General features: G+C 34.9%; 1 protein-coding gene across 1 annotated transcript; it reads left to right on the top strand.

Moving 5' to 3' along the window:
* Positions 1 to 6617: 6617 nt before the first annotated feature.
* On the top strand, positions 6618 to 10453 carry LRRC69 (Leucine-rich repeat-containing protein 69; the record flags this gene model as incomplete). Its single annotated transcript, XM_035731557.2, has 8 exons — positions 6618 to 6791; positions 6843 to 6969; positions 7119 to 7312; positions 7353 to 7424; positions 7979 to 8080; positions 8132 to 8172; positions 8216 to 8354; positions 9859 to 10453. The coding sequence occupies 8 exons, from the start codon at positions 6618 to 6620 to the stop codon at positions 9982 to 9984; spliced, it is 975 nt and encodes a 324-aa protein (XP_035585914.1). The 3' UTR covers positions 9985 to 10453.
* Between the last annotated feature and the right edge of the window lie 12029 nt (positions 10454 to 22482).

Below are 22482 nucleotides of genomic sequence, written 5' to 3' on the forward strand. Positions count from 1 at the left end.
ACAGAATTTAAGGTAACAAGTGATAACATCAGTAGTGTCTTCCAGCGAGTCATCTGTGAATAATTCCCAGTTAGTCGTATGAAAAATGTATTTCAGATTTTGGATATTTTCTTCTGAGTAATTCCTATATTTGACTTTCTTGGTTTGATGTAAGAGTGTACTCTTCCCATGCTTTCTATTTACTTTAGGTAAAACACGAATAATACAGTGACCCGAGCCAGACAATGGAGGACGTTTACGAATCGCATATATACCCACATCGTTAATGAAAATGAAGTCTAAATGAGCATCCAAACGGGTAGGAAAGTCTACAACATTTTGGTGACCTAATGACGTAAGGAAGCTACAGTCACATGAATTGAAACACCTCATACAAGTGAAAGTGAATCACTGAAAGCAGTAACAGCGAACTCAGTGAATTCATCAGCAAAAACAGACAACGCAGATGATGTGCAGTCTGGAGTCACGTAGATATTGATAACATAAACATATTTGTATTTATTCAGCTGTTTTAGATGACATCTTAGAGTTAGACACTCGATAAAGTCATTTGAAAACTTAAAACACACAAACGAAGATCGACACCAGTTTACGTTTATAAACGTACCTACACCGCCGCCACACCTCTTTTGATTGTTCGATCGATCCTGACTACAAATTTTGAAATTACGTAGTGATACTAGGCAGTCGTTCTGTAAATCATTTAACCAAGTTTAAGATCCAAAGTATGGTTTGGACTGAAGAATAGCTGTTTAGGTTGGTTAGATACGCGCCCTTGCCCGGTTGAAGCCAAAACAAATTGATTGGGTAAAGTGACGGTTCTATAATTCATCATGAATTTAAATGTACATCGTTACCTAAACAAATATGACCACCCAGCTATCCAACCAATAATTGTTCAATTAATTAAATCTAAGTTACAATAAATAAGGAAGTTGATGATGTATGCAAGAAAATTACCAATCACAAGAAATAAATGTTGTTCTATCCTGTCTGGATAGACCACGCACAGATTCGTTCAAAAGATAATATTTGGTTGCTTTATAACACAGAGTGTTTCCAATTCTGGAAGAGTGCCTCAATTCACAATCAAAAATGCAGAATTCCAGTCAATACAAGCAACGCAATCAAAAGGAGGAACAAACAAATATGGCTGCCGCCAAGACTAAGTACCAAGTAAAACAACATAAATGCAGTTCAGAAAGAAACGCGGAAACTTCGTGAAGGCGTAAGAAAAATAAAAACTATAATAAAATACAAATATTAACAACTCAAATGGAGTCGAAAAGACTGACAATGTACAACTAAAAGAATCAATAGGAACAAAGTGCAAATGTATATATGGAGGGATTTCCACACACAAAAGATTCAAAATCGGTCTTGTGATGACACTACATTTACGATACATATTTTGACTTAGTAGGAATTGCAGATAGTCCACTTTGTTGATTAGTGATCGGCAGTTAGAATTCAGCAGCTCGGGAATCGAAATACGATCAATGTTCATTCTCTTTAACGCATATTGATATGAAATCATCCAAACTATAATGAAGGTCAAGCTCATTTAGGACTGGTACTTGGCATTGAACGAGTTTCCTACAAGAAACAAATGCATCATGAGAACAAATAACATTTGGTATGAAATCGTTAGGATTTGGTACTTCTGGATTATTTTCCTCAAATTCATTAAGAGTTTCATTGGTGAATAATGGATCATTAGGAAAACCAGCATCTAACAAAATCCTATCAGATTTGTGTTCATGATTTGATTCATTCGGCATATCTTCCTCACTTTTATAGGAAAGTTCATCAGAAATATGTGCATCATTAAGACAACTGATATCTGGTGAACTAACATGAGAAATCTGATAAGTTTGACTGCAAAATAGACCACGATTTGGTCCCGAAATACCCAAGCAGTACTTCGAAGAAACTTTAGACTATCAACGTAGGTGCTCGATGTTGAATGATTGGAGGCTAACTCAAGTTAGACCAATCAGCTAACGTTGAAGTCATACCTCATGGTTAGCACCTAACGCGGACTACACCTTCATTGTATCCAGGTACTATGGCTACTTTCATAAACGTACAACACAAACGACGGTATTACAGAAATATATTAATATGAGTATTACAAGGAGCGGAGTGCGACCACTGCTGCATGGGCCAGTTCATGACATGCAATTAACTGATGCACACGGGTTGTATTTGACCTTGATGAGGATAGGTGAACTGTTTGATATTCAGTGACCCGACTGCCGCATGATTCGGTTAGAACGCAATGACATTTTGCCGGTCCTACAAAAACTTTGGTTGCTACAAGCACATGTAGATCGTGAATGTAGGTAACCTGTATTGATGATCCGTTTACTTGGTCTAGTCGGGTATGGTGTTTCCTCCTAGTTTACTTCGAAGTCGCACTTTGTGGTTGAAATTTAACCAAGCTTATCCTAACGTGGGATACATGTCAACCGTCTCACTTGGTGACATATTATAATAAGTAGCCTAACAGAGACAACATCATGTATTATGAAAATAGATTGTAGAAATACAGAGTTGGACAAATACTCCATGCCTCAGTCCATGACGTGCCAACGAATAATCTCCGTTGGTCACTCTTGAGCATGATGATGTCCAGTATCCAGTTCGGCGTTCAGTGATCCATCACCCATCTTAGAAATGCCTTAGCCTGGTGTATGACTTGGCCAGACTCAGTGACATCTCACAGACAATGAACACACTAAAGTATTGTGTTTTGATTGGAACTAGGCGCCCAGTCATGACGAAACTGATAATAATTTTTTGTAAAAGCCACATGTGGTACATTTATTCAGCCATTTCACTCCCTATTTATAGTTCTGGTGTTGACGCAAATTATTCTTGTAATAATATTACGCATTTAGAGAGATAAACGCGCCCTAAGTATTTAACCAGTGTTATTCGAACTGATCGAGAGACCCTGAATTTTGTAAGACTTCGTCGAATAAGGTTATCTCATCTGTGTGTTGCAATTCAACAAGTGAGTCATCTGGTGGAACATTAGTCTCTAAAAATACAAACAATGAGAGCGCTGTCTCCGAAAAGATGTTTATAACGAAGCCAAATAAGAGTGGGTAGGGTAAACAGCCTCAACGAACACTCTGGTATTGTCGATTCCGACTGCAGTTTTCCATAATCTATGAACACAATAAGTGCTTACGTAAAGAGACTATACAATGCTGTGTACTTTCTTGGACGTTTTCTATGAAGCAATAAAAAATATGGTATGAAGTCTAGTGAAAATCGTTTTGTTGACACAATAACATTACATACGAACACCCGCGTTTGTTCTGTTTGCACAGTTTTCTATGGAAGTTCCCGACATTCTATATTTATTCATCATAATTTCCAATACTGTATGACATGAAAGCCCCAGCAATCAAATGTGTCATTCACTTTAATATTAAAACCGGAGTTTTCTTTTAATATGCACTCAAATATTATGAAATACTGAAGTCTGTCAACACACAATACAAAACAATACTATACTATGCTACACTATATAGTGTGGTGTGTGCTACTTATATTGACATAAGTAGTATATGATGTTAGTCGTGAACAGAAGGTCTGGCAGCAGGGAGAAAAGAGGATCGAACAGTAAAGAATGGAAACAAGATGCAATTTGTATGAAAATACAAGAACAATGAAGTTTGAGTCATTTTGAGACAATTGGTGGACATTTTGCAAATTAAGCATCTACTTTATGATTGTTAGATTTTATTAACAAGTCCTGTAATTTTGTGTCGATTAAAAAATATCTAATCCTCACCACTTATGTTTATTATTATCATCTTCAACATTCAGCTGCTACAAAACGGTCTAGTTGGTCTTCTCCGCCGGTCACAAGCTAGGGTAAAGGAGGAGGGTTGAGCGTGGGGTTGGCAACCCAGTGCTGTAGAAAAGGTCTTGCTAGAAAACATACGGACCAAGCACACAAAAAATACACGGACATAGTCAACAAGACCACAGATAACTCGGGCACGCAGGAGGGTCATAGACTTCCTGGCCATGATAAAATGACTGAGTCAATGGATAAAGTTGTTCATTAAAATAGATTGCATAGAAATATACGAGGACTACTGCAGGTGTCTTTCGTTTAACTTAAGACTTGGTATTTTAATTACACTCTTTGTCTAGTAAGGCTATTTATATTTACATATGTGCAATTATACGAAGAAAGTCGAGAACGTTTCCATAAGTAATTCCCAAAAAAGCCTTTGCACCTCAAATCGAATTCAAATTATAAAAGAAAACATTTGAAACTAGGAAATAGTGGACAGGGATTGCATCCTAGTTTAATTATTAAACTACACACAACCATCTATAACTACTATCAAACAAGTTGCTGTTAGATACCATTTTTAGTAAATATTTTATTACCAACATTATTTATTGAGATATACCCTCTTCACCTAGTATCAATAAAAATTAAGTTCAGCACTTTAAAATATCCAGCTAAATGTATCTCCAATAATCACAAGGTTAAGGTCGTTTATCGACTAACCAGTGAGTATCAATAAACTGATTTATTGAAATTTATAAAACTAGTGAATAATCATTTAATAGTAACGTCAATACGTTAGATGCAACTTAAAGTAAGTAAGTAATAATTAAACCATTCCTTATTCATATTAATATCAAATATCATTTGTGATGATTAGGAGTAGTTAAAATATTAGTACAAACTAAGAATCCCAGAAATAACTAAGAAGAACTATATGAGCACGAACAAACGTATTGTATTTATAATTCGGAATCAAACAGTCATCAAGTGCAAAGGAATCGTTAGTTCATACAAACACCACATCCGCCACATCTTAAATTGGAATCTAAGTTTCTGTAACTGATTGTACGTCTTCTTAATTTCATCCAATGTCTGTTCAGCAGTGTATTGGATATAGACTCTACACTATCTAGAATGTACTCATTAGTATTAGAGTTAATAACTGAAATTCGAACGGACTCGTCTGTGTCCTGGAATTGTATACAATCACCATGTCGGTTGTGTAGTGAAACCACAGATATCCAGAATTTGCATGATAGACTTTCCAACACTATCCTCCTCCACGAAATAATGTTGGGTTCTTACGTCACAATGTTATGAACAATTTGACGTTCCTAATTTGAATTATCTTCAAATACCTCACACTTCAATTATTACACTATTACATATCTGAGGAAACTGGTTCTCTGAATACTTCAGGAAAACTTGCTATTTCCTCTGATTCATCAAACCACTGACTAGGGATTCTGCTCAACACACATTGGCTGCGAGAATATCCAACATCTGATACGATAACATCAGGAATGTGACTAGAATTCGACTCATTCGGAACATATTTGTCACATTCATTAGGGATATCACTAGAGATAAATCCATTGTGAGAACAAATGACATTTGATATGAAATCAGAATTTGATTTTTGTGAAATATTTTCCTCAAATTTAAGAATTTCATTAAACAATTATCGATCATTACAAAAATCAGCATCTATCAAATCCGCATCAGGTTTTCGATCATGATATGATTCATTCAACGTATTTTCCTCAGATTTGTAAGAAATTTAGTCAGAAATATGTGAATCATTAGGGAAAAACCATATCCGGTACAATAACATGATAAATCTGATAAGTTGGTTGATTAGAAACACATTGATTCTGAGTTTCATCTGACTCTGGACTGCCATGTGACTCTATACCGCTTTTCGAAGTGTGGGTAAAGATGAATGATCATTAGTAACACCCAAATTAATGGGATCGCAATTACAAATTTTAGCATTAGTTGCAGTCAAGTGAACCGTAGCATCACAAGCCGACTGAATGTGTCCAATCTCACCACATTTAAAGCATTTAGAATTACAAAACACACATGAATTACATGGGTGAAACTTGTCACAGAACACGCATTTACCAAACTTGCGCTTATCTTCGTGACCTGATTCGCAACTTCTCAATGAATCGTTATACGAATAACATAGATTACGCTTTGGACTGGGACGAAGTATTAAAGTAGTGAGATTCCTGATGTCTTGATGAATCGTTTTATGAAATTTTTCTCCTTTACTGCATTCGAAATTTGTACACTTTACATGGTCTGGTAGTAGTTACTTGAGAGTTGTATAAGGGAGCGAAATCGGCTTGTCTGGAAATGCCAAAGTTTTTATTAAGCTATATGCTTCTTTTCCGATCAATATTAACATCGTCAACATCTTCCTTGTTCACGAGCGAACGTATTGCATTTGGAATTTGTAATCAAGCAGTCATCAAGTACAAAGGAATCATTAGTTCATACAAATACCACATCACCTTTCATTATCAAGTGTTTCGAGTATCAGATGAAATGCTCAATTCAGAAATTATTATAAAGTTTAAACTCTTACCAACTAAGTTGGTCTCATAGCATTTCTTATTTGTGACAATTTCAAATGAGGAGAAAATGATGGCTAAATCTAATTAAATAATCATTATTGCATAACATTTGAAACTGTCTCAAATAGCTAGCATGTGAATTCACGATTTTGTAAATACTGTTTCAATGTACGTTAAATGATGGTATGGTTTTGTTTATTCAAATAGACATGAAAAATGTTGATTTAATTGTTTTACGCGCAATCACAACTCAACAAAAACGTTTGAGTTTAAGTAATAAAAAACTTTATCATTTACCATACAACATTGAATTTCTTAACTGGCTTGTAATATTAGATCTACGTTCAAATAATTTATCTGATCTGCCAATTCTACCAAAACATGTGAGTTTGTCCCTTTCATTGTTTAATATTCTCTATTAATTTATTTATCAGCTACAATCGATTAATTTAGGTCACAACTGGTTTACAACAATACCTAATTCTGTATTTGAATTGACGTCACTCAAATCAATCAGTATGTATAGCAATCAACTTCAATCTATTCCAAGTACAATTTTCGGTAGTTGATATCTACTAAATAACTTAAATTTTCTATAGAACGGTTGGTTAATCTTGAATACATAAATTTCAATCATAATTGCATTAATGCACTAAATGACTCAATATCCAAGTATAAAAAATATCATTAATTTACTTTGTTTAGTTTAGCCCATTTGAAATACTTGTCGAGTTCTCATAATAAATTGACGACACTACCAGAGTCAATGTGTTCAATGCTCAACAAATTAGAATATTTAAATCTAGGTTATAATCATATTTTGACATTGCCATTTAATTTTGGTCTACTACAAAATATGAAAACACTTCTTTTACATAAGAACTTTTTAACACGATTACCTGAGGTGAGTAGTGTGATATTTATTTAGAGAATTTGGATTTTAGACATTCGGGCAACTGAAATCACTAACAGTTTTAGACTTAGCTGGTAATAACTTACAACTTTTACCATCCAACGTAAGTCACTTTATAAAATGGGGGTTATTTTATGAGACTACACTTTATGATGAAATTCGCTTTTATTACTATTCAACAACTGCTGTAGAATTACAAACAGTTAGCGAGATTAGTATATCTGTTTCATCTTAGTACTGAACTTCTACGAAGTCTAAATCCATGACGCATCATAGGATCAAATCTAGAACAATCACTATTTATTCTCACGACTAAGTCGAAGTAAACGGTAGTAATTTTCAACTTACGTCAATCTAAAATTTTACTTTAACGTCATTCAGTGAGGAATGATAAAAGTTGGTAATATGAATCGTTGCACTGGTTTGAAAGCACTGTGCTCTCCATAACCCGGAATGTCCTAGATTTGATTTTATGTAGAGTTATTAATCTATAATTCTAAGTAGTCCGACAACGAAGTAATTGTCACATATATACTTGTTCTTAATCATTCTCCAGATGACGTCGGTTGATGATAATAAATGCTAACTTCAAACCCGAATAATCTTCAATCAAAGTTCAGTCTGAATAAATTATGTTTTGTTTTTCTATAATTCCAGTTTACACAGTTGAAATTAAAAGAATTCTACGCTGAAGCTAATCCATTCACACGAAACGATTTATTTACTTCAACGTATAAAGAAAATGTTTTAACATTGAAAGTAGACTGTTTGATATTCCCTTTATTTTGATGCAAAAATTTTTTCATATAGGAAATTGTCTTACGAAAATTATCCCGTTTAGGATTTATTGAGTAATATTGAACTTTATCTAAAATGTATTATTCATATTTTTAGTATTGGTGTTAGCAATCCTTGGTTAGAAAGTATTATAGGATCAAAACAATGGCAAACAGCTGGATTTTGTGCTCTATGTAAAAACCCATTTGTAACTTGGTGGTTAGAAAGTGTCCGATTTGCCAATCGTAAAGAATTAGTAGGTTTTAATGTAATCAGTTCATTCATATCAATTATCTAAACAACTTTCTTTGCGATCTAGGATAGTCGATGTTGAGAAATTGCAAGAAGTACACACTGATGTAGTTCGTGGTCAAAAGTGAATGTGAACCATAACAGAGACGAGATCACTGGTCACTGGTCTAAGTGACTTAACACTGTTTACACTGTATTTTGATGTAAGGGGGTTGATGATAATCGACAAAAAACTCTAAATCTCCGTTTTCGTGCTAGTTGACACTCATAAGCAAGCTGTACTTTCGATCTTGAGGAAATTGATTCCTCCAGTGTGATTCCGACTGGAGCTATTCACAACATGGATATGTGTGTAGTAAGTACACAAGTTTTGAAACTGCGTGACATGATTTGTAATCCCACTGAGAATATGAGTTCTCTAAATATTGAAGATATTTCTTGCCGATGATTCCTAACCAACACGAAAACTAGATTCAGGAATTTCCCCGCTGCCTCCAACTACTTCTCTTACAGAATTATGACGGATTTGAAATTTTGTTAAATAGAATTTTTTCGATAGACTTTATGGTATGACGTAGAATTCGGCATATATGTATGATCGAATTAGTATATGGTTTCGTTATTTTAGCAAAATGGATTTTGTTTAAATTGACATCTTGATATTGATCTCAAAGGCTACCAAGGACAGTCTCAGATAATATGATTAGTAGTTAAATTTGGACTGGTTAAAAGTTTACTCACTGACTGATTCCGTGAACGACCCTCAAGTGATATATATAATTACTTATCATAGACATACTAAATATATATTTTATGAAATATTTAGTTATATTTAATACTGTTATTTACAGAACCGCATAACTACTTTATAAATCGAGCAGAACAAAAATTTTCTTTGGTTAGTTTTATTTGTAGAAATTATCATAGTTTGAAAATAGTTCCCATCACGAAAAGAATATTAGCTGAAATACGGTTGAAAATAAAGTGGGCAATAGGCACCAATTCTATTTTGTTCTCGACTCCTCAACAATACGCACTCGTCAAAACACACAAAATTAGACTCGAAACCAACACGTTTCACAATGAATGTGATGCTTTACACCTTCAGAATATTAAGCACAGTTCCAAACCTCATGTAAACTAGTTCTCAGTTAGCTGCGAGAAACCGCTTTACCTATGGCTGTGGAAATTTTTCGCTTAGCAAAAAATACAGCTTTACTTAATGGGCTTTAACAGATTTAAAGTTATAATTGATAAGCGCTTGCATAATTCACATGGATTGATGGGACAATGTGATAAACTTTCTTGTAAGATCACTCAGATGACGTAACATTATGGATTAAAAACAGAAGTACAGAGATATTTACTTCAGTTGTCAATAGCTTAAATTTTTAATATCTAACTAAACTATTTCTTATTAATAATCCATTTCAAATTGATATAAGTCAGGGTGTTTTACAACTTTGTTTCTTTGTTTTACTTTCACTTTCTTTTCCTAAAAAATATAGATTATCTCTAAAAAATCTCAGTTGAACAAAGCATCTCCAGAAGTATTATATCCGTTAAGGACTTTATTTTGCAGTTATCACTGCTTAAATTCAAGCGGAAATTGTTACGAATTAAGTGTTGGTTAATGTTTTGTCGTAACGAATTTACTCCTAGTGATGACGAAGAAAATTTCAAGCTCAGAAGGAAGATTTAGAGTGATGTGTACAATTGAACTGGATGCCTTATTCATCATTAAATTCTTCTATAATATGTAACTTGTTTCAAAAGTATGTGCTGATGTTATTGTCCAGAAAGACACTGAAAAGTTTATAACTAAGTCATACAACTCATTGAACACAACACTTTCAAATTACTGTCAGTGGTACCATTCGTGACATTATCTTTCATTGTCCCCTTTTCGAGAAAATTTCAATTCATGGAACCAAGATTTAATCTCATGGTTTCTTTATCTCAGTCATTAGTTTGTTCCAAATGTAATCACTACTTTACAAGTTATTTAATTTATAATTCCGATTATGTGTTTCAAGTTTTCCAGAGCTTCTTCTCCCAAAATGCTTCCTTTTTAGAAAAAAATAACATATAGTAAGAATGAATAAAACTAGTTTTAAAAAAATTAATAAACAAAAATAGATGTAATATAACTACTTATATATATATATATATATATAAACACCAAATTTAACTTTTTTGAAAAAAGATTGTTGATTAAAACAAAATACAAATCCTAGATGAATTCAGTGTGAATTGAACAAATTCGTAATGCGCTAAAAACTGTGAAAAAAGATTATCATTCATAAATAATAAATACATTTTTGTTATATTCCAATGAGTAAATAATTGTATTTCTGACATTTCCTGACTTAATGTAAGCCACTTTTTCAGAGTAAATAAATAATCGAAATAAAATTAACACAAGTTTAAATAATACAAAGGTTGTCTATTTATCCCGAAGAAGTGGCTTACATTAAGTCACGAAACGTCAGTAATAAAACCTTCTACTCATTGAGATATGACAAAAAAGTACATTTATTATTAATTTAATTTATTTAAAACTATCAAGTCCAACCTTCGCGTTGATACTCATATTATTATTCATTGTTTGTCTCATAAAATACTAGTATTGTACCAAATATATCCTCAAACTAAATGACATCCATTTTATTTGAATTCCATTTAAGATAATCACTGGAAATAAATTACGTTCATATTCTCCTTTTCAGTACTGATCAAAACTCGATAGTCATGGGTCGAAAGCATAATAACCTCGTGCATGTCGGAATACAAATTGAAATTGTTTTAATAAGACACCTAAGACAAACTAAGACGTGTATACATTTTAGGCATACAAAGTTTTAATGCATTTGATCGACTAATTTTTCGACACTGCTTCAACCTAACTTTTGGATTTAAAAAGAAAAGACCATTTCCAGGTAAAGGTCGATTGTTTGATTTCATTGTAAAGGATACTTGGTAAATTGACTTCAATAGACAAAACAAATGACCGAATAGTGATAAATCAATATTTACCTAGTGGTCAATAAAAATGTATTGCATTTGTTCCACATGGACTGTCTACGCTTGGTAGTTTGATAAAAAATATCTCTCTTCGTTTCTGATTTCATATGCCTTCAGTTTTTAATTATCATCTTTTCTTATGGGTAAAACACTGTTCTGAGGCTAGTCACAAAACGTTTATTATGTATAAGTAGTTGTTAACAACCCATGATTTTGTTAAAAATTCATAGTTATAAATGTTACGTGAAACGTTTTCCAGAAACGTGGAAAATATTAGTAAAACATGACAAAACTTACAAATTACTCAATCAATTAAACCGAATATTCACCTGTTTAATCTCAATAAATGGTTACGATTGTTAATGAGGTTAGGTTGAACACATGGTAATTGCTATGTTACGAATGAATAAGATTATTCTAATACGGAAACAATTTAGTATGAACTTAACTTCATATCGAATGACACAAAACCGCAATTCAATATTATTAATCCACACTCTAGTATGGGAGAGAGACTAAATGGGACTTTGGGGATAGCTTTATATTGGGAATCAAAACTGAAAATTGAAATGATAAGTTTCAAAATCACTATTTAGACGTGATCAAACCATCTATTTAGTACACAGTTACTTTTCATAGACCCTATGTATACTCAAAAAATTTGAATTTGATTGTTTCCTTGAGATGGCTCAAATCAGAATCCTAAACAAAATACTATATTTGTCTCAAATTTTAGTCACTGAGATTTTTAAAAATATAATTCCCTTCCCAACGTCTTCCGTACAACCGGGGCCCAACTATCGTGAAACGATTTATCCAAGTTTGAGCGAAAGTTCTTATAAGATATCAATTTTGTTGTAGGTTTGTAATGTATACACAAATGTTTTGTGTAATAATTCCAACCGAAGCAAATGGTCAATCACATCATTTTATAGTGCAGTATTCGTGGAGATCGTTAAAATTTGTAAATAATGACAGAGAGGGACCATAATCCAATCCTGTTTGTGAGTCTTACCGCCAAAATAGTTGCTGAAAATCATAGTTAATTATGATTAATTAAAAATATGCTGACGAAATCTTTCAAGAGGCATTTCATGCTGTTAAACTTCTCCTTTTGTCCTATCATTTGTGGATGTATAAGCCATATACTACTTACTTGGTCCGCATCAATCTGTTTTTACAAGTTTAATTACCAATATGGAGTAGATTATACTGGCTGCAGAAAGTTAGATCTCTATAAACGCGTCTCCAAGCCTCACGCTACGTGGCTTTCGAAAAAGAATGTCAAATAAACCTTAGACAAATATTGGGACATATTTTCAATTCTGATCAAAGTATCCCATAGGAAATTGTAGTGTCTGGTCCTATGTCGAGCCTACATAGCTCATTCTAGCTTATAGATAAACCAATTTATTCATTCTTCTTAAGTTACATTTTGACCTTGGCTGTCTTTAGATGAGCGTATGTGTGTACATCTTATCCTACTAATCGCACGTCTGTAGCTTATTTTTATCTGGTTATAAATATTGATTAACGCTTGATTAAATCTGGATGGGTCACACGCGTTCTCCACTGTGTGTCGTTTCGCTTCGCTCACTTCTCTTCGCTTTCTTCACTGCATCTCTCTGTTTGTCTGTTTTGACCAACGATTGTACAAAATATACGTACAAGAATACGAAGAATCTGTAGCCCCGAGATCGTAGACGAAGAATTGGGTCTTTTAAAAGAGATACTTATCAAAAACGGGTATCCTTCGATATTCATTGATAAGAATATGAATCCGAAAACGCCAAAAACACAAATAATCACAGTAGAAAACAAAACTTTATATATGAACATCGACTTTAAAAGTGACAGAGCCATATATATCTTAAAGAGGAGAATTTCTGATTCCTTAAAAAGAACATTCTTCACAGCAACTTTGAGAATATTATTCTTCAGCCGATCAATGTTCACCAATAATCTGAAAGACAAATTATCGCATCTGACCAACTCTATGTGCATTTACCAATTTACCTGCTCTTGTGGAGCTAGGTATATAGGTCGTTTGATGCGTACTTTATCCAAAAGAATTCAAGGACATTATCCGGCGTGGCTAAAAAGAGGAGGCAACGGCTCAATAAGAAGTTCTATAGTCGAACACCTTGTGAACACAGGTCACTCAATCAAGACAGACTTTGCGTTCAAAGTCATCTACAAGGTAAGTAGAAGTCTTCCGAAGACAACTAGACTGCATCATCTTTGCATTGCCGAGGCAACAGCCATACATCTGGAAAAACCGGAATCGCGTGTGCAAAAGAGACTGGTACAACCTCTCCTTCTACCATGGTCTTAATGTATTAAAATTTTTCTTCTCTCTTTTTCATACTCTTGTTTCTTTACAGCCATCTGCTTCACCTTCCATCTTCCTTTAAATCTTCTACCCCCAACTGGTTTGTTTTTATTTCCACGACCATTCCGATTACATTTCATCTCTATTTCAACATTTTATTTTATTATGCTGAGCCATCCTTTCCCAATAATAATTTCCTTATCTATCTTTTGATGAATACCTAAGCCAATAACAATCAAACGATTATTAAACTTTCTTTGTTTTTAAAATTTTTTATTTTAATATCTTTGTTTATTTAACCTCACTGTCACCATGCTTAACAGAAGGTTATTATCAGAATTATTATCATCCTGTAAAATAAGTATAGATATTTGCGATTGTACAGCTTTGAAAATGAATTCGCCGAAAAGAGAACTCTTCGCTGAGCTAATTAATCATATTGCAGATAGTGCTCAACGTCAGGTCCCACAAACCACACTTATCTATCCAACCAATACCTAATAAGTTGGTATCACAGTTTCCAGATCAGTTTCAGTTTGGGAAGGACAGGAGGCTCGATGGCCTATGTTAGTCCTGGCAATGGTGCTCTCTCAGTTGATCCAACTTTCTTTTGAAAGAGTCGACGGATGGAGCCTCAACCACGTGCTGAGGTAGTGAATTCCACTCGTTGATGATTCGATGGGAAAGTCGATAGTCAGCTGACAAGTAATTTGTTCTCGGCTTGTGAACTTTTTTGGAGTGTCCTCGTAAATTCTCTGTTTTGGAAGACAAGAAAAATGAGGGCATGTTAGGTGCAAATTTATCACTAAGCAATTTGTAGACTGTAATTAAGTCGCCTCTAGTTCTGCGATATGACAACGGGAAAAGGTTCAGCTTGGCCAGTCGAGATTCATACGGAAGCTTCTCTATTCCGGGAACCAGCTTAGTCGCCGTTCTCTGAACCTTTTCCAGAAGCTCACTGTCTTTTTTAAAGCAGGGGCTAGCCGCTTGTATGCAGTACTGAAGTTTAGGACGAACGAACACTGTATACAAAGTCAAAAACGTCTTAGCGTCGACATGACTAAAAGCCCTACGTATTGACCATAACGTTCTAAAACTTTTGGCGGCTATTGTACGGTAGTGTGCAGTAGTCTTTAAGTCTTGACTAACGATAACTCCTAAGTCATTATATGTCTGGACGACAGGTAGCTCAGTGTTATTCATCGTGTATGTATCTGTGCCTTGATGACCGATATGCATCACAACACACTTGGAAGTATTTATCGGCAACTGCCATGTTTGAGACCATTCAGATAACTTCTTCAGGTCATTTTGAAGTTCTAAGCTATCACCCTCACATCGTATCGTTCTCCATATCTTGACATCGTCAGCATATAGCAAGACCGATGATGGTAGGATACAAGGAAGGTCATTTACATACAAGAGGAATAGCACTGGACCCAAAACTGTACCCTGGGGCACTCCACTAAGCACAGTTTCCCAGCTAGATAACTTTGAGTTCACCCGAACTCTTTGTTGACGCCCAACTAAGAAGTCTTTTATCCACATCAATAAATTGCCTCCAATCCCGACTTTTCTTAGCTTATATAACAGCCGGTTGTGCGGAACTTTATCAAAAGCTTTACTGAAATCAATGAAGGCTACGTCTACAGGTAGCTTTTGGTCCTTAAGAGCACACCAGCTTTCACGAGCCACTAATAAGTTAGTGAGACAAGAATAGCCTATTCTGAAGCCGTGCTGCTTCTCCGAGAGGATCCGGTTTTTATCGAGATACTTAAACAGCTCCTTCCGAATAATCTTTTCTAATATTTTAACAACCACACTAGTTAGGCTAACGGGGCGGTAGTTCTCAGGTTTGTGTTTCGTGCCTGTTTTGAAGACAGGACTTACTATGGCATTTTTCCAATCTTTCGGTAAGCGACCCTGAGTAACGGATAGGTTAAAGCATGTACTTAAAGGGCTTGCAACGAAGTTAGATAATTCCTTCAGTAGCCTAGGATGTAATTCATCGGGCCCCGTGGATTTACCTATGTCAAGCTTATTTAGCAGACCAAAGACATGGAGTTCTTTAATGGTCACGCTATCCAGTGTATGTATGGGGGGATCTGTATACGCTGACGAGAAGGGCGCTTCTATGGTATACACGTTGCTAAAGTAGTTCGAGAACACTTGAGCCTTACCAAAGTCGTCCTCCACTAATGATGAAGCAGTACTGTCTCCCCATAGAGCAGGAATATTTCCTTTTCTCCTTGTCCTTTGGTTTATATAGGAATACAAGCGTTTAGGACATTCTATGGATTCCTTAACAAGTTTTTCTTCGTACAATTTTCTAGACATACGGAGGGTCGAGGCACAAGTGTTCCGAGCCTTTCGATACTGAGATTTTGACTCATCAGTCCCCAGTAACCTAAATATATCCCACGTTTTCCTTTTCTTACGGAGAAGGATACGGACCTCCCTACTGAACCATGGTGGTGAGTTTTCAGGCCCCTTTGGTATAGTCCAAGGGATGTGAGGTGTGGTAACTTTTAAGTATGAATTTCGAAATGCGTCCCAGGCCGTTTCAATGGAGGACTCTGGGTCTATTGTCCAATCTATTAACGATGCTGAGTGCATGATGTCTGGTATGTTTGCTTTCCAGACGTTGGGTCTGGACTGGACTGACGCGTCCTCATGACTGGCAGTTATATGGAAGTCGAAAGTTAAAACTGCGTGGTCACTTTTACCTAAGGGTGGCATATGATGGAGGTTCGCAACATCATCCTCATAGTGAGTCAGTATAAGATCTAATAAGGATGATTCAGTGTCCGGATCGTACCTTGTCGCTTCTTTCACATGTTGCACTAGAGCACATGTGATAACCCCATCAACTAGTTCCTGCTCGAAAGAATTCTCCGACGATTTAGTCCGCAGATTTTCCCAGTCTACCATAGGTGCATTAAAGTCCCCTAGGATTAGACATCGACCACTTTGGGACCAAGTATTGAGACTGCTTAACAGGATCTCATTTGCCTCACAGCTTGGACTGCGATAGACCAAACCAATCAGCAGCTCTTGTCCCTTGCATTTTAAGCGAAGACTAACTAATTCACACGTCCCACTCTCATGGGATACACTATCGATAATGGTAAATGGGATAGCAGTCCTAATGAATAGAGCTACTCCCCCTCCTTTGCGCTTTTGTGTTCTGTCGGCCCTTACTAACGTAAAGCCCTCGAAATCAAGTTCTATACTATCTATAGCCTGTGTCAGCCAGGTTTCTGTTACTGCGATTATGTCTGGCTTTGTAGAGTCAATCTGTACACCTAGTTCCGATCGCTTATTAAGTAAGCTTCGTGCGTTGGTGTAACAGATCCGAAGCCTGTTTAAGTGCCTTCGTGCTTCACCCAGAGTGGCTTCGGCATCATTCTCTGTCGAAGTCTTACAACCCGAAAATTTACAATTTTTAGGTCCTTTCCGCCAGCGTCTAACCTATGTTGTAGTTCTTTTTCGTCTTCTCGTCTTTTAACACGGTCTGCCAACGGTAGGTCCTTTCGGATAAAGACTCCTGAACCCTTTAATTTGTGTCCATTTTGTAAAATTAGGTCACGTTCGTTCGAAGAGCCGAATACTACTTTAAGCAGTCTGGAATGATTTGGTTTCGAGTCCATTAGACTCCCTAGTCTGTACACCTTTAGCAAGGTGACCCCAGTCATATTTTGAGGCATGAGTTGATTAAGCAGCTGCCTAATCAGTACAATGTCATGCTCAAAACGAGCTTTAGGTTCAGAGCTATCGCTCTCCTTAATTCTATGAAAAATAGCTGATCTGTCGCTATGATCAGCTTTCGATTTTTCAACCACTTTTACGGGGGCAGGTTTCCCTTTTATATCAATACTTTTCTTCCTTACAACCTTTACCCATTCGTCAACGGTGCTGGTAGAAGCAATAACAGTTGCGTCAAACCTAGTGTTGGGTTTTGGGGGGTTGTCGGCGACCTGAGGGGTCGTGTCATGTTTACCATTTGAAACCGATCGAGCCTTGCGATTGCGGCTCCTAGGTGTTTCCTGTTGGATCCCATCTGGGAGACGGGGAACAGAAGACCCTACTTTTCTTGAGCTTTTTTTTAAGGTAGGCCTCTTTGGAGACTGCTTTTCCTTCTTTGACGGGCGTGAGTCATCTATCACCGGACTAACCTTAGTTTCCTTCACGTTGATTTGCGTGTCGACAGATCGAGTGCTGTTTGACGCGTTCCGACTATGCTTGCTAAAACACTTCTTTGCAGCATCAACCAGTGAGATGGCCTCGGTTAGCAAACTGTTTGCATCCGAGCAGCACTGTTGACAAAGCCACACACAACCCTTCTTACTGAACCGTTTGAAAGCAGCAGGCGTTAAGTTCGTGCAAACTTCGTGGTACCAGCCTTTGCACTCGTCGCACTGCATGCCGCTTTCAACAGGATAACGACAACCCGGACGTTGACAACTGCTTGTTTTACACTGTCCGGTCATTTAGGAGGGGTTCTTTTTTGAACTGTGATGATACTCAGAACAAAAAAAATTATCAATGACCAAAAGTGAAGGGCTGTAGATTGCTAGGACCAAAAGTACTAACAGATACAGTTGAAAAAGAGGTACTCAAGAGTACCAACGACAAAACAGCAAAAACGATACTTTAGTCGAATACTTTAACTGAAATAAATTCAATTAAAGTGAAAAACAGTAGTCTTGATACGTAATAAACGATCAAAACAAAGAAATTTACTCAGCGAGGAAAAATACCACTGTCCTTTTTAAATAGCGCGCTAACTTAGCATTTGCCGGTCATAGTCTTGCCACCGAATGTGGGAGGTAGCTTCATTTCTCCAAGAAGAGTGATGTTAGTTCCTGTCGCACTCCTAGCATTAGAATGTGTAGGTTGGTATTGAGGTCGACCAAGTTTTATACAAGTCTCTCTATAAATTAATGTTATGTCAGACCCGTATCAATTTGCAGCTTAACCGCCTTACCATTAAAAAAGATAGTTTGCAACACTATAAACTCTTTGATATTTTTGTATGAATATCCAGACAGAATAATCTAGTTTTAAATAATTTCCAATACATACATTTTGCTATCTTCATTCTCCTTGTTCTAGAAAATTGCGATTGCATCTCATTTACTTCAGTGATAATGTGTTTAAATTTAACATTGAATGACACGAATTGAAAATCCTACTGGGATCACCAATTCCGTCAATATTGCAGATACACTTTATTCATGAATATTAACTACAATGAAACCTAGTTCAAGGATTTCCTGTCGACTACTGTCAACTGACTTATCTCAAACGAAATGTCGATTTACTTAAAATAGTGACCCCTAACAGGTTGTTGATTTCAGTTTATTTGTTTAAATAAACCACAACTACTAATTTGTAAGTTTAAAAAATCTAGATAAACTAATAAATGCGAAAAAATAAACCGGTGTTTAATACATGCAAGCAATTTGACTTATTAATTCTGTGTAACCAACTACGAGGTTTACCAGTTACCGGTAATGAGTGTTTTTATTTCCATTTCCAAAACTGACTTTGATCAAATCACCTCCCTCTATCAGCTAATCATTTAAGTTACATATACTGGATTTCCATTATCCACCCAATACACATTCACACAACATCCCCATCTTTCATATATATATATATTTGTTAAGTGGCCAAATTAGGGATAAATTCATTTCTATTATCTCTTTTGATGCTCTTCAAGTCACTTACAGCTGAATAATTTCAAATTTGTTTTGTGAAATCATTTTTATGACATACAAAAGAGCAAGTGAAATTAAGAAATATGTGTAAATTAATTGGGTTTCAGTCAGTTTTTCAAGTTATTTTTATCACCGTTTGCAATTAGTGTTAAATAATTGTTTAAAATGATTCAGCTTCATTTGACAGTTGAATTCAATTGTTAGGGAACCCTCAAATTTACTTCCAACTCTTTTGCAGTACTTATCAATTTTGGAGATATTTATAAAACCAACCTAAGATTTGAATGCCTCTAATAAATGAAATGAAAATGCTAATTGGCATTACTGAGCTACTGTTTTTAATGGTAATTAACCTTCTGTAAAATCACAGTACTGATAATAATGAGATGGCAAACTTAATAGTCAGCGTTCTCTATCTGTTAAATGGAGTAAACTAAATTATTAGATCCATTTTAGAAATATGATTCAACATCATGTTTAAAAGTTTTTCACCAATTGATTTAAACTCTCTAATTCATATGGTATGGTACATTGTGCTAAATTCATTAAGAGAAATGAACAAACTCATTGATTTATATGTATCGGTTAATATTCTTGGACCATGGCGGAACTTAAGTTCTCACTTAGTGAATAACTAGTGTACAAGATGTAAAACCAATGAACATGCATGTAAGCATGAATGTTGTATGTTTGTAATTTTTGACTTGGGAGAGTTAGGATGGCCAACTGCATTATATATATATATATATATATATATATATATATATATATATATATATATATATATATATATATAACATTTGCATAGTGACTAACCTACAGCTAAGAATTATAACTGTAGATCTAAACAACAAATATTTTCACTCTGCATCGAGCATTTGTTTTCTTGTAATTATCTCTCTAGTTTAAGGTTGCCTTGACAACAAGAATTAAATTCATGATGGCTAGTTGTGAATACTGATTACATAAAATTATTTTACATTTTCAATCTATAGTGAAATTTCCTTTTTTCGATATTGTTTTTTAAGAACACTACTGATCAAATACTGTCTAGATGTTTTCACATGAAGGAATGATATACTATGAAATATTTAGTAATAAAATGACTTATTGAAATGAATTGTTGAAGAAGAACTGAATATGGAGATATAGATCATGTGAAGGTCTCGCCTGTAGAAAAAGAACTTAAAATGACTTGAGAGGGTTGATAAATATCATAACGGATTATGTTGTTTAACAGTGAAGACATTCACTTCACAGAACGCAATTCTACCGAAATATGAACAGTAAATTACTCTGCTTGTTAGAAATGTGTCAGATGAATTATTATGGTAAGCAGTGTTGAATTTAATTGGTTCAGATTAATTTTTGGCTAAAGAAGATTCTATCTTGTCACAACTCCTGACCATATCATTTGATCCAAGCACAATTTGAACAACAGAATCTAAGTCAGATAAATATTCTGATGTAACAAAAAAACTTGCCACCACATACCAATTTCAATGATCTGAACACATTTTATGTACATTACTTTGACTAACTCTGCATTTAGTGTGGTTTACTATTACTCAGACAACTCAAAAAGAAAGAGGTAGTAAGCTAATAACACTGTGATGAAAAATATGCAGTCAGTTATTATCAATGTAGGATTCGACATAAATGTTCCTCAGTCCAAGTTGTCATCAGTATAACGAAAGACGAAACTGAAAACAATAAAATCAGAGCAGACAAAATAATATCAGTTGTAAAATAAATCTAGAGATGAGAGAATGGAATCGAGGAATAAATAATTGGAAATCACATTTATCACAAAATATAAGGAAAAAATGAAGAATGAATACAGTTGTGAGATCGCTACCAATTTTAATCGGATCTCAATCTGGACCTGCTCACATGATTTATATCAGTAATCAAGGCTTCCACGACTACTTCTTTTCAATCTTCTCCTGTATCAACCAGCATTGAATGTATGGTACAAACTATTTATCATATTTTCAAAAATTCATAAAGATTTGGATGATGTTGTGTCGAAGGGGTTGGTGAGATGTCAGATATGACCCAAAACTAAATATGGATAAAATTCTGAAATAGTTATGTTTCACTTCTAACGTAAAAAAGAAGTAAACGAATAACTGCTGATAAATCAGATGTCACTTACATCTTCCACCTTTTTTATGCTTACTATTGTATATACGTATTTCACTCGTAAATTCATGATACCGACTTTAAGTGAAATATCCCCTGATATAACTAGCGCAATTCAAAGATAACCGATTGGAGACATATATTATGGTCTTTTACTGAGTCTATTAGTAGCACTGAGAACTTGATCAGTAGAATTTAGTTAGCACTAAGAATTGTACTATATGAAGTCGGTTATTATCTTTTGATCGGTGATTGTAATCAACTAAGTCTTACATGATATTAGTTACCTCTCAAATGGATCATTACTGATGTATGTATTGGCTACACTAAATGATATATTAAGTGTTACTCTGCAAGAAACCCTAAATTATTTGATTCCTGATGTTTGCCAACATACATTTAGTATGAAAGCAATTCATTATGATTTTTGAGCCATGCATTTGAATGGTCATGAGACAAATTTTGACCAATAGAGTTCAATCAACAACAAAGACTAAATAACATGATATTTTGTGTCTAACATTAGCATAATAACTACGAAAGTTTGCACATCTTTAATCGGGGAAATTTCAAATAACAAAATAACTTCATACAAACGGAACTTAATTTTAAAATCATCTCAAATGCGACGGTAACATCTTAATTTGAATTGTGAAGGTTAGAGCCTATGTTTAAACTAAAGATTACTAGAGATTAAAGATACCTTAATAAAGCATTAGTTAGCAAGCCTACAGCACTTTTCTGATCATTTGAAAATATTGAAAACAAATTACTGAAGTTTTAGGAAACAGTTTTGAAACATTTACATATGAACTTTGCATGCTAAAAATGTCTTTCTTCAGTTAGAATAAGGATTTCTTAGCAGTCCTACCGATTATTGTTTAAAATGTCAGCCAACACTGATCACT

Source organism: Schistosoma haematobium, chromosome ZW (genome assembly GCF_000699445.3).
Source record: "Schistosoma haematobium chromosome ZW, whole genome shotgun sequence".
NCBI classification, from domain to species: domain Eukaryota; kingdom Metazoa; phylum Platyhelminthes; class Trematoda; order Strigeidida; family Schistosomatidae; genus Schistosoma; species Schistosoma haematobium.